At 52.6% G+C, this 24,365-nt stretch overlaps 1 protein-coding gene and 2 non-coding genes across 9 annotated transcripts in view; 1 reads left to right on the forward strand and 2 right to left on the reverse strand.

Moving 5' to 3' along the window:
* Positions 1-17,592, forward strand: part of GTF2IRD1 (GTF2I repeat domain containing 1) — a 114,327-nt gene extending 96,735 nt beyond the window's left edge. For 5 of the 7 annotated variants that reach the window (XM_060078241.1, XM_060078243.1, XM_060078242.1 and 2 more), the window contains 5 exons: positions 8,679-8,756; positions 11,007-11,199; positions 13,240-13,277; positions 15,796-15,914; positions 16,997-17,592. In XM_060078241.1, coding sequence (XP_059934224.1) covers positions 8,679-8,756; positions 11,007-11,199; positions 13,240-13,277; positions 15,796-15,914; positions 16,997-17,065 — 497 coding nt within the window. In that variant the 3' untranslated portion in view covers positions 17,066-17,592. Of the gene's footprint in view, positions 1-8,678; positions 8,757-11,006; positions 11,200-13,239; positions 13,278-15,795; positions 16,955-16,996 lie in introns of those variants that run through there. The other 2 variants (XM_060078244.1, XM_060078240.1) reach the window with 2 other exon arrangements.
* On the reverse strand, positions 12,296-12,368 carry TRNAR-CCU (transfer RNA arginine (anticodon CCU)). Its single transcript has one exon. It is a non-coding gene; the product is annotated as a tRNA-Arg (tRNA).
* A 608-nt stretch (positions 17,593-18,200) lies between the features above and the next one.
* On the reverse strand, positions 18,201-18,304 carry LOC132477209 (U6 spliceosomal RNA). The gene has a single exon (XR_009530229.1). It is a non-coding gene; the product is annotated as a U6 spliceosomal RNA (small nuclear RNA).
* Positions 18,305-24,365: the final 6,061 nt, after the last annotated feature.

Here is a 24,365-nt window from a genome sequence, read left to right on the forward strand (position 1 = left end):
CATAACCATGGTCCATTTATCAAAACTAAGAAATTAACATCGATTGGTGCCATGCGATTAACTAAGCTATAGGCTTTATTTAGATTTCTTCAGTTATTCCACCGATGTCGTTTTCACATTCCAGAATCCAGTCCAGGATACCACATTGCATTTAGCATTCATTTATTTTTATTCTTTCATTCGTATTCCCACATATTTGTTTGCTCACTCGTTAATAAATACTATGGTGAACGCCCATGAACTCGCCACCCGTCTAAGAATCAGAACAGAACCAATAACGTACATCCACCTACGTGCTCTCCCTCATCCTGTCTGCCTCTCTCCCCAGAACAAATATTCTGAATTTTATGTGTGTCAATCCCTTGGTTTCTTTCCGTTCAAAATTGCAAAACTGCAGGAAAAAAAAAGAATAGTATAATGCCTGCCTATATATTCTTTGTCTGGATTCATTAATTCTCTTTTTTGTGTTTGTGTGTGTTAATTCTTCTTTCTTCTTTTTATTTATTTATTTATTTTTTATTTTTTGGCCTCGCCATGCGACATTCGGCATTTTTTTTTTTTTAATAAATTTCTTTTCTGTTTTTGGCTGCATTGGGTCCTCGTTGCTGCATGCGGGCTTTCTCTAGTTGGGGCAAGTGGGGGCTACTCTTCGTGGTGGTGCATAGGCTTCTCATTGTGGTGGCTTCTCTTGTTGCAGAGCACGGGCTCTAGATGCTCGGGCTTCAATAGTTGTGGCACGCGGGCTCAGTAGCTGTGGCCCCCGGGCTCTAGAGCGCAGGCTCAGTAGTTGTGGCACGCGGGCTTAGTTGCTCCACGGCATGTGGGATCTTCCCGGACCAGGGCTCGAACCCATGTCCCCTGCTTTGGCAGGGGGATTCTTAACCACTGCGCCACCAGGGAAGCCCAGACATTCGGGATCTTATTTCCCCAACCAGGGGTTGAACCCAGGCAGGCCCTTAGCAGTGAAAGCGCCAAGTCCTAACCATTGGATCACCAGGGAATTCCCTGGAGTCATTAATACTTTCCTTTTTAAAAAATTATTTATTTATTTATTTATTTGGCTGTGCCAGGTCTTAGTTGTGGCACTCAGGGTCTTCATTGTGGCACATGGGATCTTTAGTTGCGGCATGCATGTCGGATCTATTTCCCCGACCAGAGATCAAACCCAGGCCCCCTGCATTGGGAGCGTGGAGTCCCAACCGCTGGACCACCAGGGAAGTCCCTGGAGTCATTAATTCTTTTTTTTTTTTTTTTTTTTTGCTGTACGCGGGCCTCTCACTGCTGTGGCCTCTCCCGTTGCGGAGCACAGGCTCCGGACACACAGGCTCCGCGGCCATGGCTCGCGGGCCCAGCCGCTCCGCGGCATGTGGGATCCTCCGGGATCGGGGCACGAACCCATGTCCCCTGCATCGGCAGGCGGACTCCCAACCACTGCGCCACCAGGGAGGCCCTGGAGTCATTAATTCTTAACATTTTGCCAAATTCCTTCCCTCCCTCCCTCCCTCCCGTCCCTCTCTGTCTCTCCCACAGGCACAGACCCCGCCCCATTGATTTCTGTCTCTGCCTCTTTCTCCATTCAAAGTAAGTTGCAGACATCTTGACTGTTCATGCCTAAATATTTCAACACACAACCCACAACTCTCCAGAACAATGCTATTCTTTTCAGATCCACAATACCATTTTCACACTTATAAAACTTACTAACTCCCTGTCATCTAATAGACAGTCTGTATTCAAATTCCCAAAAATGTCTTTGATACTGTCGTACCCCGTGATTTAATTACTGCTCACAGGTTGATTTCTTTTAACATGTCTATTGCATATAATACGGGCCTAAACCAAAATTATTTCATGTTTTTTTTAACTTTTTAAAAATTATTATTTACTTAGTTAGTTGCACCAGGTCTTAGTTGTGGCAGGCAGGCTCCTTAGTTGCAGAATGCATGTGGAATCTAGTTCCCTAACCAGGGATCAAAACCAGGCCCTCTGCATTGGGAGTGCAGAGTCTTATCCATTTTGCCACCAGGGAAGTCCCATTTTTTTTTAACTTTTATAACCAAGGTGTCCTATTGTAAGAAGCCTGGGACTTGCTTCTGTCACTTAACATGACGTAACACAAGGTTGAAATGTGTGGCCATAGCTGTTTGTTTTCAGGGCTCTGTAATATTCCATTGAGTGACTATACCACGATTGATTTGTCCATTCTCCTGTCCTTGGCCATCTGGGTTCCCTCCATGGTCTTGCTGTTACTAAGAGTGCTCTTAGCACGCTTGAGCATGTTTTCTTTGGCACACATACGAAAGATTCTCTTGGGTACATGGGGTCATGGGCCTGGGGAGGGCTTCCACCCCACTGCAGCACGGCCATCCCCTCTCTGAGCCTCAGCTTCTCCGTCTGTAAAACAGATGGAGGACTTCCTTGCGGGTCCAGTGGTTAGGACTTGGCGTTTTCACTGCCGAGGGCCTGGGTTCAATCCCTGGTCGGGGAACTAAGACGCCACAAGCCGTGCAGCCTGGCCAAAAAAACCCCAGAATTCCTGCTGCCCCTAAATACAGATCATGGAAGGAGTTAAGAGATGAACTGAGTTTTACCCTTTTATTCTGGCAAAGGTCTGGTGCCAGGAAAGGGAGGTATCTTGCAAGTCACAGGGTCCCAGAGAGGGACTTGGCTCATCCCCCACCTGAGCGGCCCCTGCTTCCTGCACAAGGCAGCTGTTCTGCCAAGGTGGGGTGGATATCCACCCTCTGCTCGCTTGAGAGCCAGGCCCACCCAGGTCTGCTTTCTGCCTGGATCGCCCAGCCCAAGCCTGGCAGAGAGGAGAGGCTGCTTCGAGAGGGTTGAGGAGGAATAGTTATTCCACTCTTCCCCAGAGATCTGCTCTCTCCCTCTGAGCAGCATTCCTTGCTGCTGGCTGCCTCTGTGTCATTTTGCATCATGGCTGTCAGCACACAGTCATCAGCCTGAGCTGGGGACCTCAGACTAGGCTCAGAAAGGCCAGGCTGCTCAGGGCTCGTGTACTTTGCCCCAGGAGAGGGCTGTGAGGCCACCCCAGGCATCACCCCAAGCTGACTGGCTTAAAACTGTGTACATAGCATGGCTGTGGTTTAATAAGCTTGGTTGCTTTCTTTCCCCAGGCAAAATTCAGTTAATCCTCAGGCTAACAGACAGCAGATTAGAAAGAACAAGATGAGAGCTACAGTAGTGAGATAGACAGTAGTGAGAGAGAGGAGACCAGAAAACTGGAAACAGCAGCAAGAGGCAGGAGAAGTGCCAGCCTGGGGCAGTGGGGGACAGGTCACTGCAGCCAGCCCAAGTTCAACAGCACTTTCTGGACAGCACTGGCGGTCAGGTTATGAGGGTGACCTCTGCCTACCCCCAACCACGTGCTTAATAAGAGAGGGGTACTTGATGAGTTTTAGAAAATGGTCTCTCCCACATGAGTAAAGCAAACCCAGGGACTTAAGAGAACAAACTTCCATCATCTGGAAGAGTTTTGTATGGAAGATTTCGTTTCCTGAGACTACACAAGGTCACTGAGGCACTGGTAATAACGTCAATGATAACTGGACACTGATGGCGTAAGACCTTAAATTTTTTTATGCACGGTATCATTGGATCCCTCCCAACAGGCCAGGGTTCCCATTTGAGGGATGTGGAAACTGAGGCTCACAGAAGTTGAGTGCTTTTCCAAATACCACACAGCATTAGGGTTACAGTCAAGATTGTCTTGCAACCTGCTGGGCCAGGGAGCTTCCCTGCCACTGGCCCTGAGGACCCCCTTTCTCCCCACTGTCTACAGGCATTCAAGCGGGTACACTGAGGGCACACCACACTCCGCACGGAGCCCTTCGACATTTCCAAATGGAGAACATTCTGAAATGTTTGCAACCGTTGGTGTCCTTACAACCAACCTGGGTTCAGAGAAGCTCAGGCAGGACTCCCCCAGAGAAGAAGAGTAATAACTAGACCGTAGACTGTGCCAGGCACGGGCATAATGTCCTCACCTCATCCTCACGGCAGCTCCATGCGGTCGTTGTTGCTAAATTTTTTTTAAGGTTTTTTTTTTTTTTTTTAATTTTTGGCAGCGTTGGGTCTTCGCTGCTGCGCACGGGCTTTCTCTAGTTGCGGCGATTGGGGACTACTCTTCGTTGTGCTGAGCAGGCTTCTCACTGTGGCGGCCTCCCCTGTTGCGGAGCACGGGCTCTAGGCGCGCGGGCTTCAGTAGTTGTGGCGCGAGGGCTCAGTAGTTGTGGCTCGCGGGCTCCAGAGCACAAGCTCAGCAGCTGTGGTGCACAGGCGCAGCCGCTCTGCGGCATGTGGGATCTTCCTGCACAAGGGCTCAAACCCGTGTCCACCTGGCAGGCGGACTCTCAACCACTGCGCCACCAGGGAAGCCCTGTTGCTACTTGCCAGACAAGGAAATCCAGTGGTTGCCTAAGGTCCCGAGCTAATAACAGAGCCAAGATTTGAAACCAGGCAGTCAGACTTCAGAGCGTGTACTCTTAACTCCTGGCAACAGGGCTGCACCTCAGAGCCCGGGAAAGACCACTGGGTGTACGGCCGAGGCCCCACGGGGCCCTAGTGATTGTGCCTCACCCCCCTCCCCATGTTCTCATGTTTCCTGATCCTAGTTTCGCCCACAAGCAGAACAGACTCGGAGATGATGGCTGCCGGGACTGTCCCACCCCAGCCTAGGCTGGAACAGCCGCTGCCCACAGCCATCCTTGGGGAGGTCCCTGGTGACCACAGGCCTGGCCACCCCCTCTCCAGACAGTGGGTGTGTGACGGTGGTGGCAGGAGCCTGGCTCTGTCAGGAAGGAGTCCTGTGACCTGCCCGCAGCCTGCCAACAGGCCCACTTGGCTGGAGGTGCAGGCTAGCAGGGTACATGGCCTTCCTCCTCCACACCGGGGCTCGCCAGGACTCGGCCAGGGGCCAGCTGAGGACAGTGGCCATGATTCAAGTCACAGGAGACCAGCTCTGTCCTGGGCACCTCCGAGCCCCCGACACAAGCGTGTTCAGCCCTCCCCGCTGCATGGAGCTGGAGGGCTGGGGCTCAAGCAGGAACACAGGCAGGGGGGCCTCTTCACCTGGGGTTCAGGTTCAGCCTCCCAGCAACTGCGTCACTCCTTTGCCCTCACCACCCGAGGGGTTGCCTCTGAGTACACAGAGGGCCAGCGCCTCTCTCCCCTCCAGCCCCCGCCAGAGGCTAACCTGGCCTATTTCATTCAAAAACTAGTCCTCTAAGAAAAATGGAACCCCCTTCCTCCAAGTTAAGTAAAAACAAAGAGGTGGGGGAGAAGCCAGGAGCAGCTGCGGAGAAACGTGGGCGTCCTCTCAGAGGCCCGACGCTGAGCCGGGAGGATCCAGTGGTAACGTGCGTCATGGGCCTGACAGTCTGCACGTGGGACATGCTTGGTCCACTCAGCAGCTGTGATTATTCTTGGTATTACGGAAAAAGGCCCCTAAACTCCCACCACACTCCAGAGACATTCAGGACACCTCCCGGTGCCACCAGCGTCCCTCAGGCAACTCAGGTCCCACTTTCCTGACATTTAACTGCTGCCACAGTTTGCTGCCTGGGACCGACCTGTGAGCTCTTGGTGCTGGCTACCCTGTGATGTGGTGTCATCCCTCCCTGTCAGCTGCAGCCTGGTTTGGGGGTGTTCTCCCCGGCAGATCAGACAGGACATAGGGGAGGGGAAATTTTCCATGTCCCCTAACATGTGTTGAGCACCCACGGGATGCATGCAGCCCCAGTGTGCAGATAAATCTGCGTCCCACAGGGCCTTGGGTGGCATGGATGTCACCTCCTCTGGGAAGCCCTCCTTGATCCCTGGCTCGGTTGGGGTCGTCCCCCCCCACCCCATGTTTCCACAGGCCATGCACTGACAGTTATCAAGCCCAGTGGGTCACCAAGTGTTCCTCACTGTCCCCTGCCTTGTCTAGGGCTGTGCTCTGTACTCTGCTAAATGCCCAAGGGCAGCACTGCATCCAGGTGGGACGGTGCTCGTGAAATATTTGTCCAAGACGAATACTATATCAAGACAGTGAGCTGAAATGCTGAGAGGTGACATGGCGTGGCCCTTTAGGGCCTGGTATTGCCTCCCACAAGGCAAGGGCAGTGTGCAGCCCAGGCCTGCCCTGTCTTTGTCTCTCTCCCCCAGCTGGCAGCGGTGCAGCAGAAGCCTTCAGGGGGAGGTGGGGTTGGTGAGTGAGTCCTGCGCTCCCAGAGAGGTTCACAGGTGATGGTCATGTCCAGCAACTATGGGGACCTGAGCTTGTGGGCTTACTTTGAGGTGCTGTCTTTTATTTTTTTATTTTTTATTTATTTATTTTTTTGCGGTACGCGGGCCTCTCACTGTTGTGGCCTCTCCCGCTGCGGAGCACAGGCTCCGGACACGCAGGCTCAGCGGCCACGGCTCACGGGCCCAGCCGCTCCGCGGCATGTGGGATCTTCCCGAACCGGGGCACGAACCTGCGTCCCCTGCATCGGCAGGTGAACTCTCAACCACTGCGCCACCAGGGAAGCCCCGAGGTGCTGTCTTTTAATCCAGAAGGCTTTTTGTCATGTACTGACTGAGTCTGGCCCTACCCTGGGCTTGAGAGGAGACACAGGCGTGGAACTATGAGCTGATGGAATGAGAGGTTTAGAGGAAACACTTTAAAGATCAACCCTTCTTTCTACAGATGGGAAACTGAGACTGCAGGAAACCCAGAGTGCGTGGTAGAGTGAAAGACAAGGACTTTTGGGTCAGACAGAGTATTCCTGGCACTTAGCGGCTGTGTGACCTTGGGCAGGTTACTTAACTTCTCTGAACCTTTGTGTCCTTGGCTGTGGTGAGCAGTGGCCATGACCGCATCCGGGAAAGCTGCCAGCAGAGCATCCAAGCGCTCATTGGGTGAATCCAGGCTGATCTTTCCCTGGCCTCTGTGGTGCTGCTGTGCCTGTGCAGAATGCCGGCCACCAGAGCAATCCCTGGTGGCAGGGGGTTAGCTAGATAGAGAGTGTCCTCCACCTCTCTGCAGGCTCTAGGTGGCCCTGGGACCCAGCGCTCGGTCCTAGTTGTCTGCTGACCTGGAGGAGGGTCAGGTTGACTCTCGCCACATCCGGGGTCCTGAAAACCATCTGGAAGGGCCATGTTGGGGTGTATGGGAAGATGGAGGGCTCCAGGGGGTGCTGAGTTTGGGGTCTTCGTGTGGCCAAGGGGAGCCATCACTCCCCAAGATGGGGACACAGGAGGGAGGATGTTATCTGGGATGCCTGACATTTGCAGTGTCTCGTGGGCACCCAGGTGGCTGGTAGGCCGTGGTGGAAGAGAGAGATTCAGGAACTCCGAGATACGGCAGATCTAGGTTCCAGAGTCAGGAGCGCGGGCAAGAACAGGACCAGACCAGGGACAGAGGGTGAAGGGGGAGGAGGCACCAGGCAGTGCGGGAAGCTCTCTGCCCTGAGGGGCAGCCCTGGCCTGGGACTGGAGGCCCCTCCCTGGCGCTGGTGCAGGGAGAGGGCTGGGCCTCCTGGACAGGGCGTGAAGGGCAGGCGGGGGCAGCAGACAGTCTGAGTGGCACAGAGCTCTTGGCTTCCTAAATGGAACCGAGTTCTGTGAGATTTTCCAGATGAACACAGGAGTTGTTTTTCTTCACAGACCCATTCTGTCTGCTCTGCCCCTCACCTCCCAGGCCTTGGCTTCCTGCCGGCTGCCAGCTCTAGTCCTCACCCCCCGCCCCAGAGGCCCAGCCCTGTGGTTACTGTGCGAGGGTGCCCGGGCCCTTCCTGGAACTCCAGCTCCCTCCCCAGCCCAGGGCACAAGCCCGCAGCCCGGACCTTCGCCATGCCATCCACTCCCGCCCAGCCCGACCCTGTCCCTGGGGGGCCCCACTGACCGCCCCCCTGCTCTTCTAGGCCAAGGAGAGGAGTGAGGGGAGCACGGGGTCCAAGCAGAAAGTGCCCGTGGAGGGCTGCCCTGGACGCTAGGCCGGAAGGGTGTGCGGCCCCTACACCCCCAAAGCACGCCTGTCTCCCTGGTCACAGGCCTGGGGCTCTTGGTTTGCAAGGCAACCAGGGTGAGTTCTGAGAGCCCAGCTCAGTCAGGCCAGCACACGCTGCTGGACCCATCACTGCCCCCTCCCCGGCACTGGCCCGGGCTTTAGCCGCATCCAGCACATTGTGACCTTTCTCCCTTCAGTGCCCACGGATGGGCCAGTCCTACACCTGCTGTCTTTTCCCACCTGCACCCCACTCGTCACAGACCCCTACCTGCCTTCCAAGAGACCATTTGAACATCCTGCTCTCCCGGGGGGCCCCCCCACACTTGCACGGACAGGGTAGGCACCCCGATTCGTGCCCCATGTCTCATCGGAGGTGTCCCCTGTCGCACTTCTGGGCGCCACCCCTGCTAGGCTGTGAGTTCCTGGGAGGAGGCTCACGGCCTCCCTCTCCTCAGGGTGCTCCATGCCTGACATGGGGCCTGTACGGGGGAAGGTGTTCAGAGAATGTGGGGCGGGTGGATGGATGTACAGACAGACGGCTGAGGCCAGACACAGGCTGCAGGGGAGTGGGCGGGCCCTGGAGAGTCTGCGCCAGCAGGTGAGGGTCTGGGCCGCCATGGGGGAGAAGGAACAGGTCCGGTGGCTGAGACCGTGCCGACCCTCACGCCCCCTCGTCTTCCTCTTGTAGATGAAGATGATGCCAACAGACTTGGGGAGAAGGTGATCCTCCGGGAGCAGGTGAAGGAGCTCTTCAACGAGAAATACGGTCAGTGCATGGCGGGGGAGGGCAGGGCCTGGGGGGCAGCCTTCCTTGGAGGCGCCCCTCCCTCTGCAGCCATCCTGGCCTCCAGTTGCCCCCAGCTGGCCTGTCCGCTCCCTGGGGACATAGTTGCCCTGTCCGAGACTGATGGGAGCTGATCCCTCATTCTCCCCATCCAAAAAAGGGGAAAAAAACCCTGATCTGTGGTGCACACAGTGGGGATGACTATGGTCAGCATTTCTGTTTCTCTAGGGCTGGGCTGTGTGGCAGAGGCCGTGCCCCACAGCCAAGTGCTTGTTCACGCAGATGCTTGTCTGCCCAACATACACTCAGCCCTGAGATTCCAGAGGAAGGCATCTGATCCCACTGTCCAGGGGCTCAGTGTCGGGAGGGAACTGGCCATGGAATATATGAAAGGTGCCAGGTCCTGTGCAGAAGGCATCCAGGTGCCAGGGCGGAACCCAGGATGGTGCAGTTGATAATACGGTTACCACTGATGGAGCATTTTCTAGATTACTGGGTGCCAGGCTGCACTAGGTGCTCTATATACATTTTGTTTGTGATGAATTTAGTAGTATTGGCTCCACTTTGTATTGTAGCAGAGAAAGACAGTTAAAAAAAAGAAAGAATTTCAGAGAGTGACAAAGGAAAACAGGAAAATGTAGAAGTGTGATGAGGGTGAGACGGGGTAGCCATGGCCTGTCTGGATCGGTGAACCAGAAAGCTCCTTGGGGACTTTCCTGGTGGCACAGTGGTTAAGAATCCACCTGCCAGTGTAGGGGACATGGGTTCAAGCCCTGGTCCGGAAAGATCCCACATGCCGCGGAGCAACTAAGCCCGTGCACCACAACTACTGAGCCTGTGCTCTAGAGCCCATGAGCCACAACTCCTGAGCCTGCGAGCCACAACTACTGAAGCCCATGCACCTAGAGCCCATGCTCTGCAAAAAGAGAAGCCACTGCAATGAGAAGCCCGCGCACCCCAACGAAGAGTAGCCCCCACTCGCCACAACTAGAGAAAGCCCACGCTCAGCAACGAAGACCCAACGCAGCCAAAAATGAAATTAATTAATTACTTAATTAATTGAAAAAAAAAGAAAAGAAAGAAAGCTCCTTGGACGAAGGGACGTTTTAGCCAGAACTTGAATGTCAGGAGGGGACAGACATTAGAAGGAAGCTTGCCAGGCAGAGAGAACAGCTCGGTGACTGGGGAGCAGCGAGAAGGCAGGAGGGCCTGGAGTGGGAAGATGTCGCAATGACGGGGTGGGGAGAGGTGGGCAGGCCAGGACTCCGAGTTGGGGTTTCATTTTGAGAGTAACAGGAAGCAACTCTGCTGGTGGTTTGTGGTGTCTTTTTCACTTTTTATTTTGGAATCAGTTTTCAAACATATACAAAAGCAGAGAGAATGACAAAATGACCCACCATGTAACCCAAACCCAGCTTCTGTGCTTACCAACATTTTGCCAATCTTAGTTCATCTGTTTCCACAGGCACACTTTGATAGGTTTAGTACTTTGAAACAAATCTAAGACATCCCGTCATTTCAGCCACAAATACCTAAGTAAGGACTTTTATGTTTTCTAATACAACAGGAGTGGATTTTTAGCAGGCATCAGGTCCTCATTTGTCAGGTCCAGGCGTGCACACTTAACAAATCATTGCACTGGGCATGTGTGAAAGTACCTGTTTCATTGCCAGTGTTGGATATTGAATTTTTTTTTTTTTTTTTTTTTTTGGCTGAGCCTTGAGGCATGCGGGATTTTAGTTCCCTGACCAGGGATCAAACCCATGCCCCCTGCAGTGGTAGTGTGGAGTCTGACCACTGAACTGCCAGGGAATTTGATGGATTTTTTTAAAAATTTTATTGAAGTATAGTTGATTTACAATGTTGTATTATTTCTGCTGTACAGCAAAGTGACTCAGTTATATATATTCTTTTTCATATTCTTTTCCATTCTGGTTTATCACAGGATATTGAATATAGTTCCCTGTGCTATACAGTAGGACCTTGTTGTTTATTCATTCTGTATATAGTAGTTTGTATTTGCTAATCCCAAGCTCCCACTCTTTCCCACCCCCACCCTTCCTGGATTTTTAGTTTTGCTAATTGGATAAAAAAAAAAAGTGGTGTGTGTGTTGACTTATAAACTCTCTGTGGTGCGGTGGTGACTGAGTGGGGCTGTGCTGGGTCCCAGCCCTTCCCCACACAGCTTGGCTTTGACAGGGGACACCTTCCCTGACTCCCTGTGCCCTCTAGGTGAGGCCCTGGGCCTGAACCGGCCTGTACTGGTCCCTTACAAACTGATTCGGGACAGCCCAGATGCTGTCGAGGTCACAGGCCTGCCCGATGACATCCCTTTCCGGAACCCCAATACATATGACATACACCGGCTGGAGAAGATCCTGAAGGCCCGGGAGCACGTCCGCATGGTCATCATCAACCAGCTCCAGTGAGTGCCCCCAGCACCTGCGTCAGGGTGGGCAGGGTGGCGGGGGCTGTGGGAGAGGGTGCTGCTTGGATCTGGGAGAGGAACCCCCAAAGCAGGCCCAGCCAGGAGTCAGAGAGAGAGACAGACAGAGAAAAGGAGAGAGAGGGACCTTTCACTTGCACAGAATCCAGGAGACGGACTAGCTTAACACTCTCATCTTAAAGATCAGGAAACTGATACCCAGAGTGAGGAAAGGGACAGTGTAAGTCACAGTGGGTCAGCTGGGCTCTAGACCCAGGTAGCTTAGTCCATTCGGGCTGCTGTAACAAAATACCACAGACCGGGTAGCTTAAACAAAAGAAGTTTATTTATCACCATTCTGGAGGCTGGGAAGTCCAAGATCAAGGTGCCAGCAGATTTGGCATCTGGTGAGGCTCTTCCTGGTTCACAGATGGCCCTCTTTTCACCGTGTCCTCACATGGTGGGAGGGACAAGGGAGAAATCTGGGGCCTCTAATAAGGGCACTAATCCTGTTCTCGAGGGCTCCACCCTCCTGACCTAATCACCTCCCAAAGACCCCACCAACAAATGCCATCACATTGGGGATTAGGTTTCAACATTTGAATTTTTCGGGGACACCAGCATTCAGTCTGTAGCCCCGGATGTCCTGATTACAACCCCTTTCAACTGAAACACAAGGCCTCAGCATTCATGGGTGTTTATTTTTTTGATTTTAATTAAATTTGATTTTTTTTTTTTACCATTCCCCTCATGTTTACCCATTTTACTGTATTTAGAAAATAACAGTAATTCAGTACCCCCACCCCCCAGAGACAACTACTGTCTGTATTTTACTATATATCCTTATAGTGTTTTTTAAAAAATACGGTAGTTTATTTGATTATTTTCTGATTTAGAAACAATACACACAGCAAACTTGGGAAAATACAAAAAGTAGAAAAAACGAGGAAGATAACCCATAACACTCCTATTCAGAATTAACACTGGTGGTGCTTTTTTTTTTTTTTTTAATATTTATTTATTTATTTATTTATTTGGCTGTGCCGGGTCTTCGTTGCGGCATGCAGGATCTTTAGTCGCGGCATGTGGGATCTAGTTCCCTGACCAGGGATCAAACCCAGGTCCCCTGCATTAGGAGCACAGAGTCTTAACCACTGGACCACCAGGGAAGTCCCTGATGGTGCATTTCTTTCTTAGTTTTTCCTCTACCCATATTTTCTTTTCAATTTTATACTCCATGTTTTAAAATTAAAATAGTATTTGCATGTGTCAAAAAAATCAAATTATGCAGAGGGGTCTCAAATGAAAAGTAGAGGTTTCCCTTCCTTCCCAACTACAGTCCACCCCCTGAAGTAACTTCTGGAAAATAGGAGAAAATGCCCACCCCACACCCTGTAGGCATACTTTCCACAGAGAACCACCAAAGACATTCTGGGGTTTTCCTTCAACGTTTCCACTTCTCTCTTAATGCCTGTTATATATATATTTTGAAAAATGAAACTGAGATCAAACAGTATTTATCTGTAGACAGTAAGTAAACTTGCTGTTTCCTCTCTGGCTACCTTGCGTTTATTTGACCATTATCCATTTCCATGATGACTCCCTTTAATGACTGTTTAGATGGACCCTAATGTCCTCTACCGATGGACATCTGGGTTACGTCTAATTTGTGGGGGGTGGTTCATATAATAACACTGCAAGTCAAACAATCAATAAAATAAAAAGTAAAAGATGTATTAAAATATAATACTGTCTCAAATATCCACTTACATACATTTAGGCACACACTTTTGATCACTTGGTCAGACGACACCCTCTCTCTCTAGAGGAAACCAGGTCCCGAGACTGGTGATCACGTGCCTGCTCTGGGTGGGGATGCTGACCGTTTTCATCCGGGTCTTACCTGGCTAATGTTCCAGCAGTGGCGGCATCTCATCTCATGTCATCTCACGAGAGATGTCGCCCAGACTCAGGGAGCAGGTGAGAAGGAGGAGGGGAAACCTCATTTTCTAACTGCCACCTCATCTTTCTCTTTTTCAGACCTTTTGCAGAAATCTGCAATGATGCCAAGGTGCCAGGTAAGTCAGAGGCTAAAGAGGCCATCCTTGGGAAATCCTGGGCAGTCCAGTGGTTAGGACTCTGAGCTTCCACTACAGGGGCCACGGGTTCAATCCCTGGTCAGGGAACTGAGATCCCACAAGCCACGCAGTGTGGCTGGAAAAAAAAAAAAAAAGGCCACCCTTCTGCCTCTCAGGGACCAGAGTCTATGGACAGCTCTGGGCCAAGTGGCACGCAATAGAGGGAAGTGTAATCCCCCTGCCCAGTACCTCCCCAGGGAGCCTGAGACCTCCCTCTGCAGCGCCAGTATCCCCAGGTGCTGGAAGGACAGGAAGCCTGCAGGCGCCCTTCAGAGAGGCCCTGCCACAGAGGGCCAGATCAGCTAGAGAGGATCAGCTAGAGAGGGTGTCAGATCTGCTAGAGAGGATGAGGGACAGGCTGGAACCAGAAAGAGGGGGCATCAGGTAGGATGGCGGAAGTCACCTGGGGAGGGGAGGAGGGGTGGCGTGGGGTCGGCAGGGGTGAGGCAGGCAGGCGCTGCCCGAGACTGGCTGGGCCCCCTAGATTCTGCCTGCATTTGCAGGGCAGCACCTGCACCAGACCCTGGTCTTCTGGAACCTTTCAGGGTGCAAGAACCTGGGAAACTCTGGGATTCTGATTAAGCAGGTGTGCCATAGAGCTCGAGAGGATGGAGCCCTGGGGATTGGGAGGTGCACCTCTGATTAAGAAACACCCATCTAGTCCCACCTCTCATGGTACCTCTGGGAAACTGAGGCCCAGGGAGGGGAAGGGACTTGCCAAGGCCATATAGTGAGTTGGTGGCCGCCTAGAACCTGGTGTCCAGACCATCCATCTGAACCACAGGCCACCATGGACTGCAGGCCCCAGCATGGCTGCTTAGTGGGGACAGTGATGGAATTCAGTGAGGTGGCCCGAACCCAGCCTGAGACCCAAGATGGTCCAACTCCAGATGGTCCCAGTTACCCTGGGACACCACAGCCTGGGGTGGCACAGGCAACCAGCAGCCACCTCCTTCTAGCATGTGCTGATGCCACGGGCATGGCACTAGGCACTCATGGTAGGGAGGTGGCTAGGTTTAGGAGCTGCTCCCAGGTCAAAGGCAGACACACAGAAGGCTCCATGGAGGCCTCAGAGAGGAGAGTTTGGGACAAATGATCAGAGACTGGATGCTGTCACTTACATCCACCCCCCCACCATGGCCATCTTTAGGGTCTTACAGTGACCCTAGGGTGGCCACAGCCCTGGGCCAGCACCGCTGACTTGTTTGCATGTGGAGCCTCCTACAAAAATTCCTCCTCCTTGGCTCACAACCTGGGCTCCTCCTGCCTCCAGAGTCTCCTATTTCCCGGGGTCTTTATACCACATCCCAGACGCCAGGCTCTGGTTTTGCTTCAGCAGCTGAACAAATAATGGCCCCCTGGGCCCAGCCTGCCCTCCTGCTGTGTCATTAAGACCCTTCTGGTGGCTGTGTCAGTAACCTGTCCATCCACTCAGTCAAGCCCAATCCCCACCTATGCTTCACGCAGCTGCAAATCTTTTTTTTTTTTTTTCTTTTGGCCTTGAGAATGCGGGATCTTAGTTCCCCGACCAGGGATGGAACCCGGTCCCCTGCGGTGGAAGTGCAGAGTCCTAACCACTGGACCGCCAGGGAATTCCCCAATATACAGCTGCAAATCTTTTTGATAAGTCTTACATATTCACATGAATTGAATTCAGCAGCAACACAACCCCTGCTCGTCCTGCTTTGTGCTGGGCTTGGTACTAGGCTCTTTCATACACATAATCTCCTTTGAGTCTCATATCATATTTGTCCCCTTTTGGCTCAGAGAGGTTAATCAATTTACCAGGGTCACACAGCTAGTAAGTGGCAGCAGTGGAGTTTGAACTTAGGACTTCTGGCTCTAAACCAGGGTTTCTTTCCACTGGGACACTGCCTGTCTACTAGTACCTGTGACCTGTCATCATTCACAGCAAATCAGATCTGGGTCATCACACATCAGCGGTAACAGTAGCAACAATACTGATAGCAATTCTCAGTTTCTGACTGTTTGCTGGGGACCAGGCACATTAGCTCATGTGACTCTCCCAGCAAGCCTGCAGGATCTTACATATTACTTGTGACAACATGAAGGCCCGTTGGCCACTAAGTGACTCCCCTTAAGACTTAAGTCTGTGTGGCTCAGAGTCTGGGAGTTCTGGGGAGGCTGGGAGCCCGCAGGCTACATGGTCTGGGGAGGGTATAAGGAAACCTGCTAGGGAGACCTACCTGGGGGAGGAGGCTCTATTGTTAGCAAAGCAGACAGGTGAGCGGGAGCAGGAATGTGGGCGAGTGGGGCACAGGGCTGCTTAGGGAAGGAGGCTGGAGAGATGGGCCTCAGCCACTGGTGGGCCGGGAGCCTTGAGTGCTGAGAAGGGGACTTCAAACCTGAGAGCCAGGCCTTCTCCGGGGGGGCGGGGTCAGGAGGCCAAGACACGGTGGCCCTGGCACCCGGCGTCAGCAACCCTTTCTCCCACCAGCCAAAGACAGCAGCATCCCCAAGCGCAAGAGAAAGCGGGTCTCCGAAGGGAATTCCATCTCCTCTTCCTCCTCCTCTAACCCGGAGTCCGTGGCATCCACCAACCAGATCTCACTCGTGGTAAAGTTGCACAGACCTGGACCTGACTGCTCTTCTCTCTGGCTTTCAGCCAGCACTCAGGCAGGCTCGTCTACTCTGGAGCATGGGTCTGGGGTGCGAGGAGATTCTGGGCACTGAATAGAGTCTGCAGACACATCTGCCTGCCCTGCCCATGAGATGGTCCACCCCCCTCTCATCAGGTGCCCACAGGCGCCCGGGGAAGGAGTTCACACCCCCACTGTGCAGATGGGCAAGCTGAGGCCGAGGAGAGGGAAGGGACCTGACCACCCACTCGGCAGGACCTCAAGCAGACTCCTGGGTTCTCGGGGCAATCAGATGCTAGACTAACCTCTGTGCTCATATCACATGCTCTGAGCCACAGCCCTGTGAGGTGTTCCCTACAGTATGTAGACAAGGAAAACCAGGGTCAGAGGCCGAATGACTCTATGGCCTCATGGCTGGTCAGTGGTGGATGGAGACCCCACCTCCAAAGCTCCACCTGTTCTGCCATGTGGCTGGATTTTTCTCTCCCACCCACGAGGAAAACTTCATTAAGGGCACACACTTGAGGGTTCTTTCTAATTTCAAACTATTAGCTTTGAAATCCCGAGTCCAAATGGGGAGAATATTGGAAGACAGTTGAAAATGACTTTAGGATTTGTTATCCTTGGACCCCTTCCTGCTAAACCCCAAAGCTCAGGCTCTGCCTCTGTTCCTGCCAGGGTGCTCACAGAGGGTCCCGAGCCCCTCCCACCACCCAGAGAGACAGGACAGCTGCTCTGGAGCCTGAGGCCTGGAGGGGGCTGAGTTGATGGGGGTGACCAGCAGTTCTGAGCCAATCCCCAATTCCCTCCCCACATGTCTGCTCACGTGGTTAGCCCCCAGGACACAGGTGGGAATAGGTCAGAAGGCTCCAGCCCAGGCCCCATGGCCACTGGTGAACTGCGTGACCTTAGACAGGTCACGTCCCATCTCTGGGCATTCCATGGCCTCAAAATAAATAGCATCTGAGGAAGCCCTTCAGAAAGCAGCGCTGAATGTTCCGGTATGCTCTCCACATCACCTGGAGTCCTAACCCGGGCTCTCTGTCCCCCTCTTTCTAGCAATGGCCAATGTACATGGTGGACTATGCCGGCCTGAACGTGCAGCTCCCGGGACCTCTGAATTACTAGACCTCAGTGCTGAATCAGGACCTCACTCAAAAAGACTAAAGGAAATGTAATTTATGTACAAAGTGTATATTCGGATATGTATCGATGCCTTTTAGTTTTTCCAATGATTTTTACACTATATTCCTGCCGGCAAGGCCTTTTTAAATAAGTAAAAAAACCAAAAAAAAAACGAACAAAAAAAAACATTGCCTTTGTTCCTAACTGTTGCGTGTTCTCTCTTGGAATTTGTGGCTGCTGCTGGGGTCACATGACCTCAGGATGCGGCACCATGGAAGGCAAAGTGCTAGGCTGTCCCCTCTGGCCTCAGGGAGCATTCAGTGTGGTAAGGGGCCGTCTTGTCCTTGCCCCAGTAACTCAGGTGAAGTCAGAAAAGTCAAGTATGGGGACTTCCCTGGTGGCACAGCAATTAAGATTCCAAGCTCCCAATGCAGGGGGCCTGGGTTTGATCCCTGGTCCAGGAACTAGGTCCCACATGCCACAACTAAGGAGCCCACGTGCCACAACAAAGGAGCCAGTGAGCTGCAACTAAGGAGCCTGCCTGCCGCAACTAAGACCTGATGCAACCAAATAAATAAATATATATATATATATATTTTTTCTTTTTAAGTCAAGTATGGTAAGCAAGTATGGAATCTCCATAGCTGGAGGGAAGCCATCTTGGCGAAGGGGCTTTGGGTTGGGCCTGGAGGGCTGGGGTGGGTTTTTTTGTGTGTGTTTTTCTTCAACATCTTTATTGGAGTGTAATTGCTTTGCAATGGTGTGTTAGTTTCTGCTGTACAACAAAGTGAACAGCTATACATATACATATATCCCCATATCTCCCCCCTCTTGCATCTCCCTCCCACCCTCCCACCCTCCCTATCCCACCCCTCTAGGTGAACACAAAGCATCAAGCTGATCTCCCTGTGCTATGCAGGTGCTTCCCACTAGCTATCTATTTACATTTGGTAGCATATATATGTCCATGCCACTCTCTCACTTCATCCCAGCTTACCTTTCCCCTCCCTGTGTCCTCAAGTCCATTCTCTACGTCTGCGTCTTTATTCCTGTCCTGCCCTTAGGTTCTTCAGAACCTTTTTTTTTTTTTTTAAGATTCTATATATATGTGTTAGCATCCGGTATTTGTTTTTCTCTTAAAAATACGGAACGCTTCACGAATTTGCGTGTCATCCTTGCACAGGGGCCATGCTAATCTCTGTATCGTTCCAATTTTAGTGTATGTACTGCCGAAGCCAGCACCTGGGGTGGGTTTTTGATAGAGTTCTGGGTACTGAAGCAGAGTGATGGGTCACAGCTGCTTCTCAGAAAGACCACTTTGGTGGCAGGTGGAAAGGTGAAGGAAAGGATGAGACCGGAGACAGAAAGACAAGTCAAAAGGGCCTGGAGGTAGTCCAGGCCTGGCACCCAGTGGCCGCTCATTCAGTCCTGGTGGGGAAGGCAGGGCACCCTTACCTAGCACAGAATCAGGAAATGGTCTTAGAAGCACATTAGGAGTTAGTGGGACAAAGCAGGGAGGGCTGGCGCAGGACGGTGGGACAAAGCGGGAGAGAGCCGCACGTGCAAAGGCAGGGAGGCCCGGACTGAGAACCTGGAAGCTCCAGGAACAAGGAGTCGCTGGAGCAGAGGACTCTGGGAGAGTGGCTGGAGGTGTGACGGGGAGGCGGATGTGTTCCCGACGGGCTGTTCCCTGCACATGGTGCTGCGATCGAGAGGTGGACGGGGGCAGAAATGCAGCCTGGGTTCTGCTGGCCCAGCCTTGCATGTTTCATCCTGTTCTCCCTGGCCCTGGTGGAAGACCTTGTGGGCCGGGGAGAGGTGATGGGGTATGGTGGTGAGAGCCACAGCACGGAGTACCAGGGGAGAACCAAGACCAGATCTGCATTTTGGAAGGGTCCACTTCCAGCAGACAGGAAACTTCAGAGGAGAGAGAAGCTGGAGGCCACGTGGGAGGCTCTTGTAGTTGTTCCAGCGAGAGCTGGCAGGGGTTTGAGCCAGGTGGAGAATAACAGGGAGGTCAGCCAACAGGACTTGGAAGTCAATTGGGTGCAAGTGCTGGGGCATAGAGGAGTCAGGGTGACCACGGGGTCCAGCCAAGGTCCAGCAGGAGGCCTACAGCTTGGAGGAACTGAGTTCTGAATCAGCTAAGTACACGATCCAAACAGTTCAGCAGCTTCTGCCAGCCCTCTGGGTTAGCCCGGTGCCCAGAGCTGGGAGGGAAGGCCCTGTCCTCCTAGAAAGATGTAAGAAGCCAGAACCACGAGCTTGGTATGCCCCACCCAAACTTGTCCTCTCTCTGCTACATGCCAGTGGCCCCAGGACCTGCTAGGGCTCTCCACTCCATCCTCAGGCCCCTGGCCCTGGGCCCAGCTGGGCTTGTAATCTCCAGGATATGGGTGGGGCGATCCCCTATACTGACCACCACCCTCAAGGCATAAACTGCCTAGGAGATCAAGGACATCGTTGCAGCTGCCACCTTGCCTTCAGCCCCCTTCTCTTGCCACCCAGCCTTCCCCCATCTCATCCTGTCTCTCCCTGGATTAAAAAACCTCACTGCTTTCCCTCCCCGGCATCACTGAGTGCCAACTTCTTGGCGCTCCCGGTCTGTCCCCCTTCTCTGCCTCTCATCCCACCGATCTGTCCCCTTTCTTCTCCACGTCAGCCACAGAGCAGTGAGCGGCTGCAGCCTTGGCACCGGCCTCCTCGCGGCCTGGCCGGCCTGGGACTTGGGTCCACCTGGCGCCCCCTCACCCCAGCTGGCGACTCCCGGTTGTCTAGACCGGCCAGGGCCGCCCCGCCCCCGGGCTCAGATCTGCCGCCAGAGCCGGAAGTGGCTCTGGCCCCGGGCGGGCGGGGCTCCGCGTAACCGAGACCGTGCCCGCCGCCGGCTGCGCGGAGAGGCGGGGAGCCCCGGGGAAGGGCGCTGGAACCCCGAAACACCAGCGCTGTGGACTGCAGAATCTCTGCATCTGTCATCTTTCGGACGTGTGCAAATAGGTAGGTTGGTGCAGCAAACCTTCGCGCCTTGTTGCCGGACTTCATTTCATAAAAGCATAAAGGGGAGCCCCCCCCGCCGCCAAGTCAAAGCTTTTGAACCAAGAGGTGACCTGTGTCCGTTTCCCCTCCTGTCCCGGGCGCTCTGGGCTTTGGGAGGTGTGTCCGGGCTGAGTACAGAGGATGTGCTTGGGGGCCGCTGGCCACCTCCCCTCCACCCCCGACCCCGCCTGCTCGCTTTGCCCACCGTGTGCCCAGCCAGCACCCCCAGATACGCTGGGAGATGCCTTACCAAGTATGTCCTCCCAAGCAGCCCCTGCTTTCTGCAAGAGAGCCAGATGCTGTTTATGCAACCTCTCCAGAATCTCAGTGTACTGTACTTTTTAAAGTGATTTGATTCAAAGCACTCATTCTTTAATTAAACTTCATTTAGCCGCCATCTGTCTGGGTTCAAAATTGGCTTCGTGTTTTGCAACTCTAAATGAGAATTGTTATTGGATTTGTAAACACATGCACCAAAAAAAAATATCACAAAATACTTTCAAAAGTAATAAACGAGGAATGTGCAGAAGCATGTTGGGAGCTGCATCTCAGGCGTTCTAATTGCTGGGAAATGTATTCTGGTGGGTACATAATCATTTTATATACAAATCTTTGTATAGAAATCTGGTATCAATGAAAAGATCAAGATTATAGAAAATGTCGGAATTATATCTTACTGAAAACAGTAATAAAGCAATAATCAGAGCAGGGACAAAGAGAGGGTGAGGCCGGAGGGGGGCGGGGAGCAGCTCTCATGCACCTGCTCCCCTGCAGGAAGCCTCCCTCACCTGCCCAGCTGCTTCCCTTCTGCTAAAAAAGGAGGGTGAGAGCCTGAGCTCTACTGGCAGGGGCTTCACAACAATCCTTCTAGATACCTTTTTAAGTAAGGAGTCAAAGCTTTATTAAGGCTCAGCTGCTGACCTCCAAGGTGTAGGGTCTGCTCCCTCCCACCTGGGCCAGGCAGAGAAGGAGAAAGGAAAGATGGAGAGGGATGGTAGCACCTCTTTGAAGCCTCGTGTAGGGGCTCTTCGGAGAAAATGGTATTAGGGATTTTTCGGTGGGGAAACTGAGGCACGAAGACAGTGGAGGAGCAGAGCTGGAGGCTGGTGGTCGCGGGATGGGCAGCTCTGGGTGTCAGAGTTTCTGGTTGATCGAGTTTGGAGGACGCAGAAGTGGGAAGGGGAGTAGCGGTTGACGTGTGTGGATTGAAGCAGGACCCCAACATCCCCAAGACTCTCTCTGAGTGATCTGGCCTCTGCCCCGTGCTCCCCTGATCTCATCTCCCGGACCGTCTCCCCAGCACTGCCCTTCTGTCACATGGGGTTGGGGGTCCTTCTTTCATTTCCTCAAAGCGGCCTCTCCTTCTTCCCAACTCACGTGGCAGCGCCTTCCTGTTTTACCTTTCACTGAAATGTCCCCTCCACAGAGGCCTCTCCAGACCATCCAGTCTAAAGCAGAAATACCCTCCACCTCATAATTTTTAAATTTCACCTCCTTTAAAAAAAAAACCACGTTGGGCTTCCCTGGTGGCACAGTGGTTGAGAGTCCGCCTGCCGATACAGGGCACACGGGTTCGTGCCCCGGTCCGGGAAGATCCCACATGCTGCAGAGCGGCTGGGCCCGTGAGCCATGGCCGCTGAGCCTGCGTGTCAGAGCTTGTGCTCGGCAACGGGAGAGGCCACAACAGTGAGAGGCCCGCGTACCACAAACAAACAAACAAACAAACAAAAAAACATGTTATTACTGCACTCATCTCCACAGGGGGGCAGAAAGTGAGCCTTCCCTTAACTCTATTTTTTTTTTTTTTTTTTGGCTGCACCACTCAGCTTGCAGGATCTTAGTTCCCTGACCAGGGATTGAACCCGAGCCCTCAGCAATGAAAGCACCGAGTCCTAAAACCACTGGACCTCCAGGGAACTCCCTTCCTTTAACTCTAGATCCTCCTTCCTAGTGATTCCAGTAACCTTGACCCCACCCCATCACCCTCCCATCTATGGGGAACCAGGACAGGTGCCTCTGCCTGTTTTCCACCATTAAAGCCTGCTTGCTTGATTTCTGGTCAAACGTTTAGACTCCAGAAGCCCGATGTTTCAACATCAATGTCCCTGAAACGGTCCACCTAAGATGTAGGAAGTGGGAGCCAGAATAAACACTAGGTGCTACAAGAGGTACGAAAAACACTCCACCTGGCTTACACTTTTACACTTTTTTGGTATATAACCACTATATACTAACTGTCTACAATGCCAGAGCCATTAGGTAAGACCTTTTGTGTGCACTGTTAATCCTCACAGCCCTGCAAGGTAAATATTCTTTCTTCCTCTTACAGATGAAGAATTTGAGGTTCAAAAAAGGTCAAGGGTTATTATCCAGGGTTACACAACTAGGGAAAATTGAGCACCAAGCCAGGATTCAAAGCTAGGGCTGCCTGACTCAGAGGATTCAGGCCACCAAGCGCTGCCCCAGGGTAGATCCTGCATGCAGCTGCCCCTCCCCGCTCTGGGTACATGGCAAGGGGTGGAAAAGCAGTGAGCAACCTCCAGCTGGGAGGAGTTCTCGTCTCGTTTCCTCCTTGTTTGAAGAAGAACAGAGGTACATTTAAAAAGAGGGGGTGCTTCCCTGGTGGCGCAGTGGTTAAGAATCCGTCTGCCAATGCAGGGTACACGGGTTCGTGCCCTTGTCCGGGAAGATCCCACATGCCACGGAGCATCTAAGCCCGTGCGCCACAACTACTGAGCCTGCGCTGTAGAGCCCACGAGCCACAACTACTGAAGCCTGTGCGCCTAGAGCCCGGACTCTGCAACAAGAGAAGCCGCCGCAATGAGAAACCCACGCACTGCAACAAAGAGCAGCCCCCGCTCACCACAACTAGAGAAAGCCCACGGGAAGCAACAAAGACCCAACGCAGCCAAAAATAATAATAAATAATAAATAAATTTATTTAAAAAATAAGAAAAGGGGGAGGGCTTCCCTGGTGGCGCAGTGGTTAAGAATCCGCCTGCCAGTGCAGGGGACACGGGTTTGAGCCCTGGTCCGGGAAGATCCCACATGCCGCAGAGCAACTAAGCCTGTGCACCACAACTACTGAGCCTGCGCTCTACAGCCCACGAGCCACAACTACTAAAGCCTGCGCACCTAGAGCCCGGGCTCTGCAACAAGAGAAGCCACTGCAATGAGAAGCCTGCGCACCGCAACGAAGAGTAGCGCCCGCTCTCCACAACTAGAGAAAGCCTGTGTGCAGCAACAAAGACCCAACACAGCCCAAAATAAATAAATAAAATAAATAAATTTATTTTTAAAAAAAAAAGAGGGGGGAAAAATGGGTTCCAGTTCAAGGCTTGCCCAGAAAAGTTGCTAAGACACTCAGTGCACAGGAAAGGGACATTAACAGGAGGCCCCAGCTGGAAGGACTAGAGAAATACAAACACATACAATCTCACATATACACACTCACATAGACTCATACACATATGCGCACATACACACACATATTTTTCAAACTGTTAATTAGAGGTGTTGTCACAATCCCCAGTTATAGCAGAGTGCTTGGCTCACAGATGTTGGACTGGCATCTGAGAAAGTGGCACAGAGAGGGGCCATCCTCAGCCACAGCTCTGGACACACCCGGCGCTGCCAGCACACAGCTCTGCTGGCCCCCACTGCCCCAGGAGGAAATCCTCTGGCCTCACTCTGGCATCTGGGGCCCAGCCCCCAACAACTCCTTCTGTATCTCCCAGTGTGCCTTGGGCTCCAGCCAAACCATGTCCTTACTGTTCTCAGAACATTCTAGAGCCTAACATACCTCCACGCCTCTGCCCCGGCTTTCAGCCTGGCTGGCCCTTCCCCTTTCCTTTGCTTCACAAGGGTCTGCCCTGCTCTGTGGTCCAGCAGGAAGGTCCTCTCTTGTGCCACCTCCCCAGGCGGTCCCGGCCCAGCAGGTGCTCTCAGAAAACTCCACACAATGTGCTATTGTCCCCTGAAAAAAAAAGAGCTTATTGAACACACAGCCTGAAACACTAGCTCCTAATATCTCCTAAACATCCCCCAGCAAAAAGAATGTCCTTTTCTTCTCTGTCGCCTTCCAGACGTCCTGCTCTGAAGTCTGAGATACAAGCCTTCCTTGCTCAGGAAATCTGCTGTTCCTCTTGAAGTCTCATTTCTCGTTTTTTCATTTTTCCCCCCTACCATGGTGTACATTACATCCCCATGACTTATTTATTTTATAACTGGGAGTTTGTACCTTTGGACCACCTTCACCCATTTCACC

Source organism: Mesoplodon densirostris, chromosome 16 (assembly GCF_025265405.1).
Source record: "Mesoplodon densirostris isolate mMesDen1 chromosome 16, mMesDen1 primary haplotype, whole genome shotgun sequence".
NCBI lineage: Eukaryota > Metazoa > Chordata > Mammalia > Artiodactyla > Ziphiidae > Mesoplodon > Mesoplodon densirostris.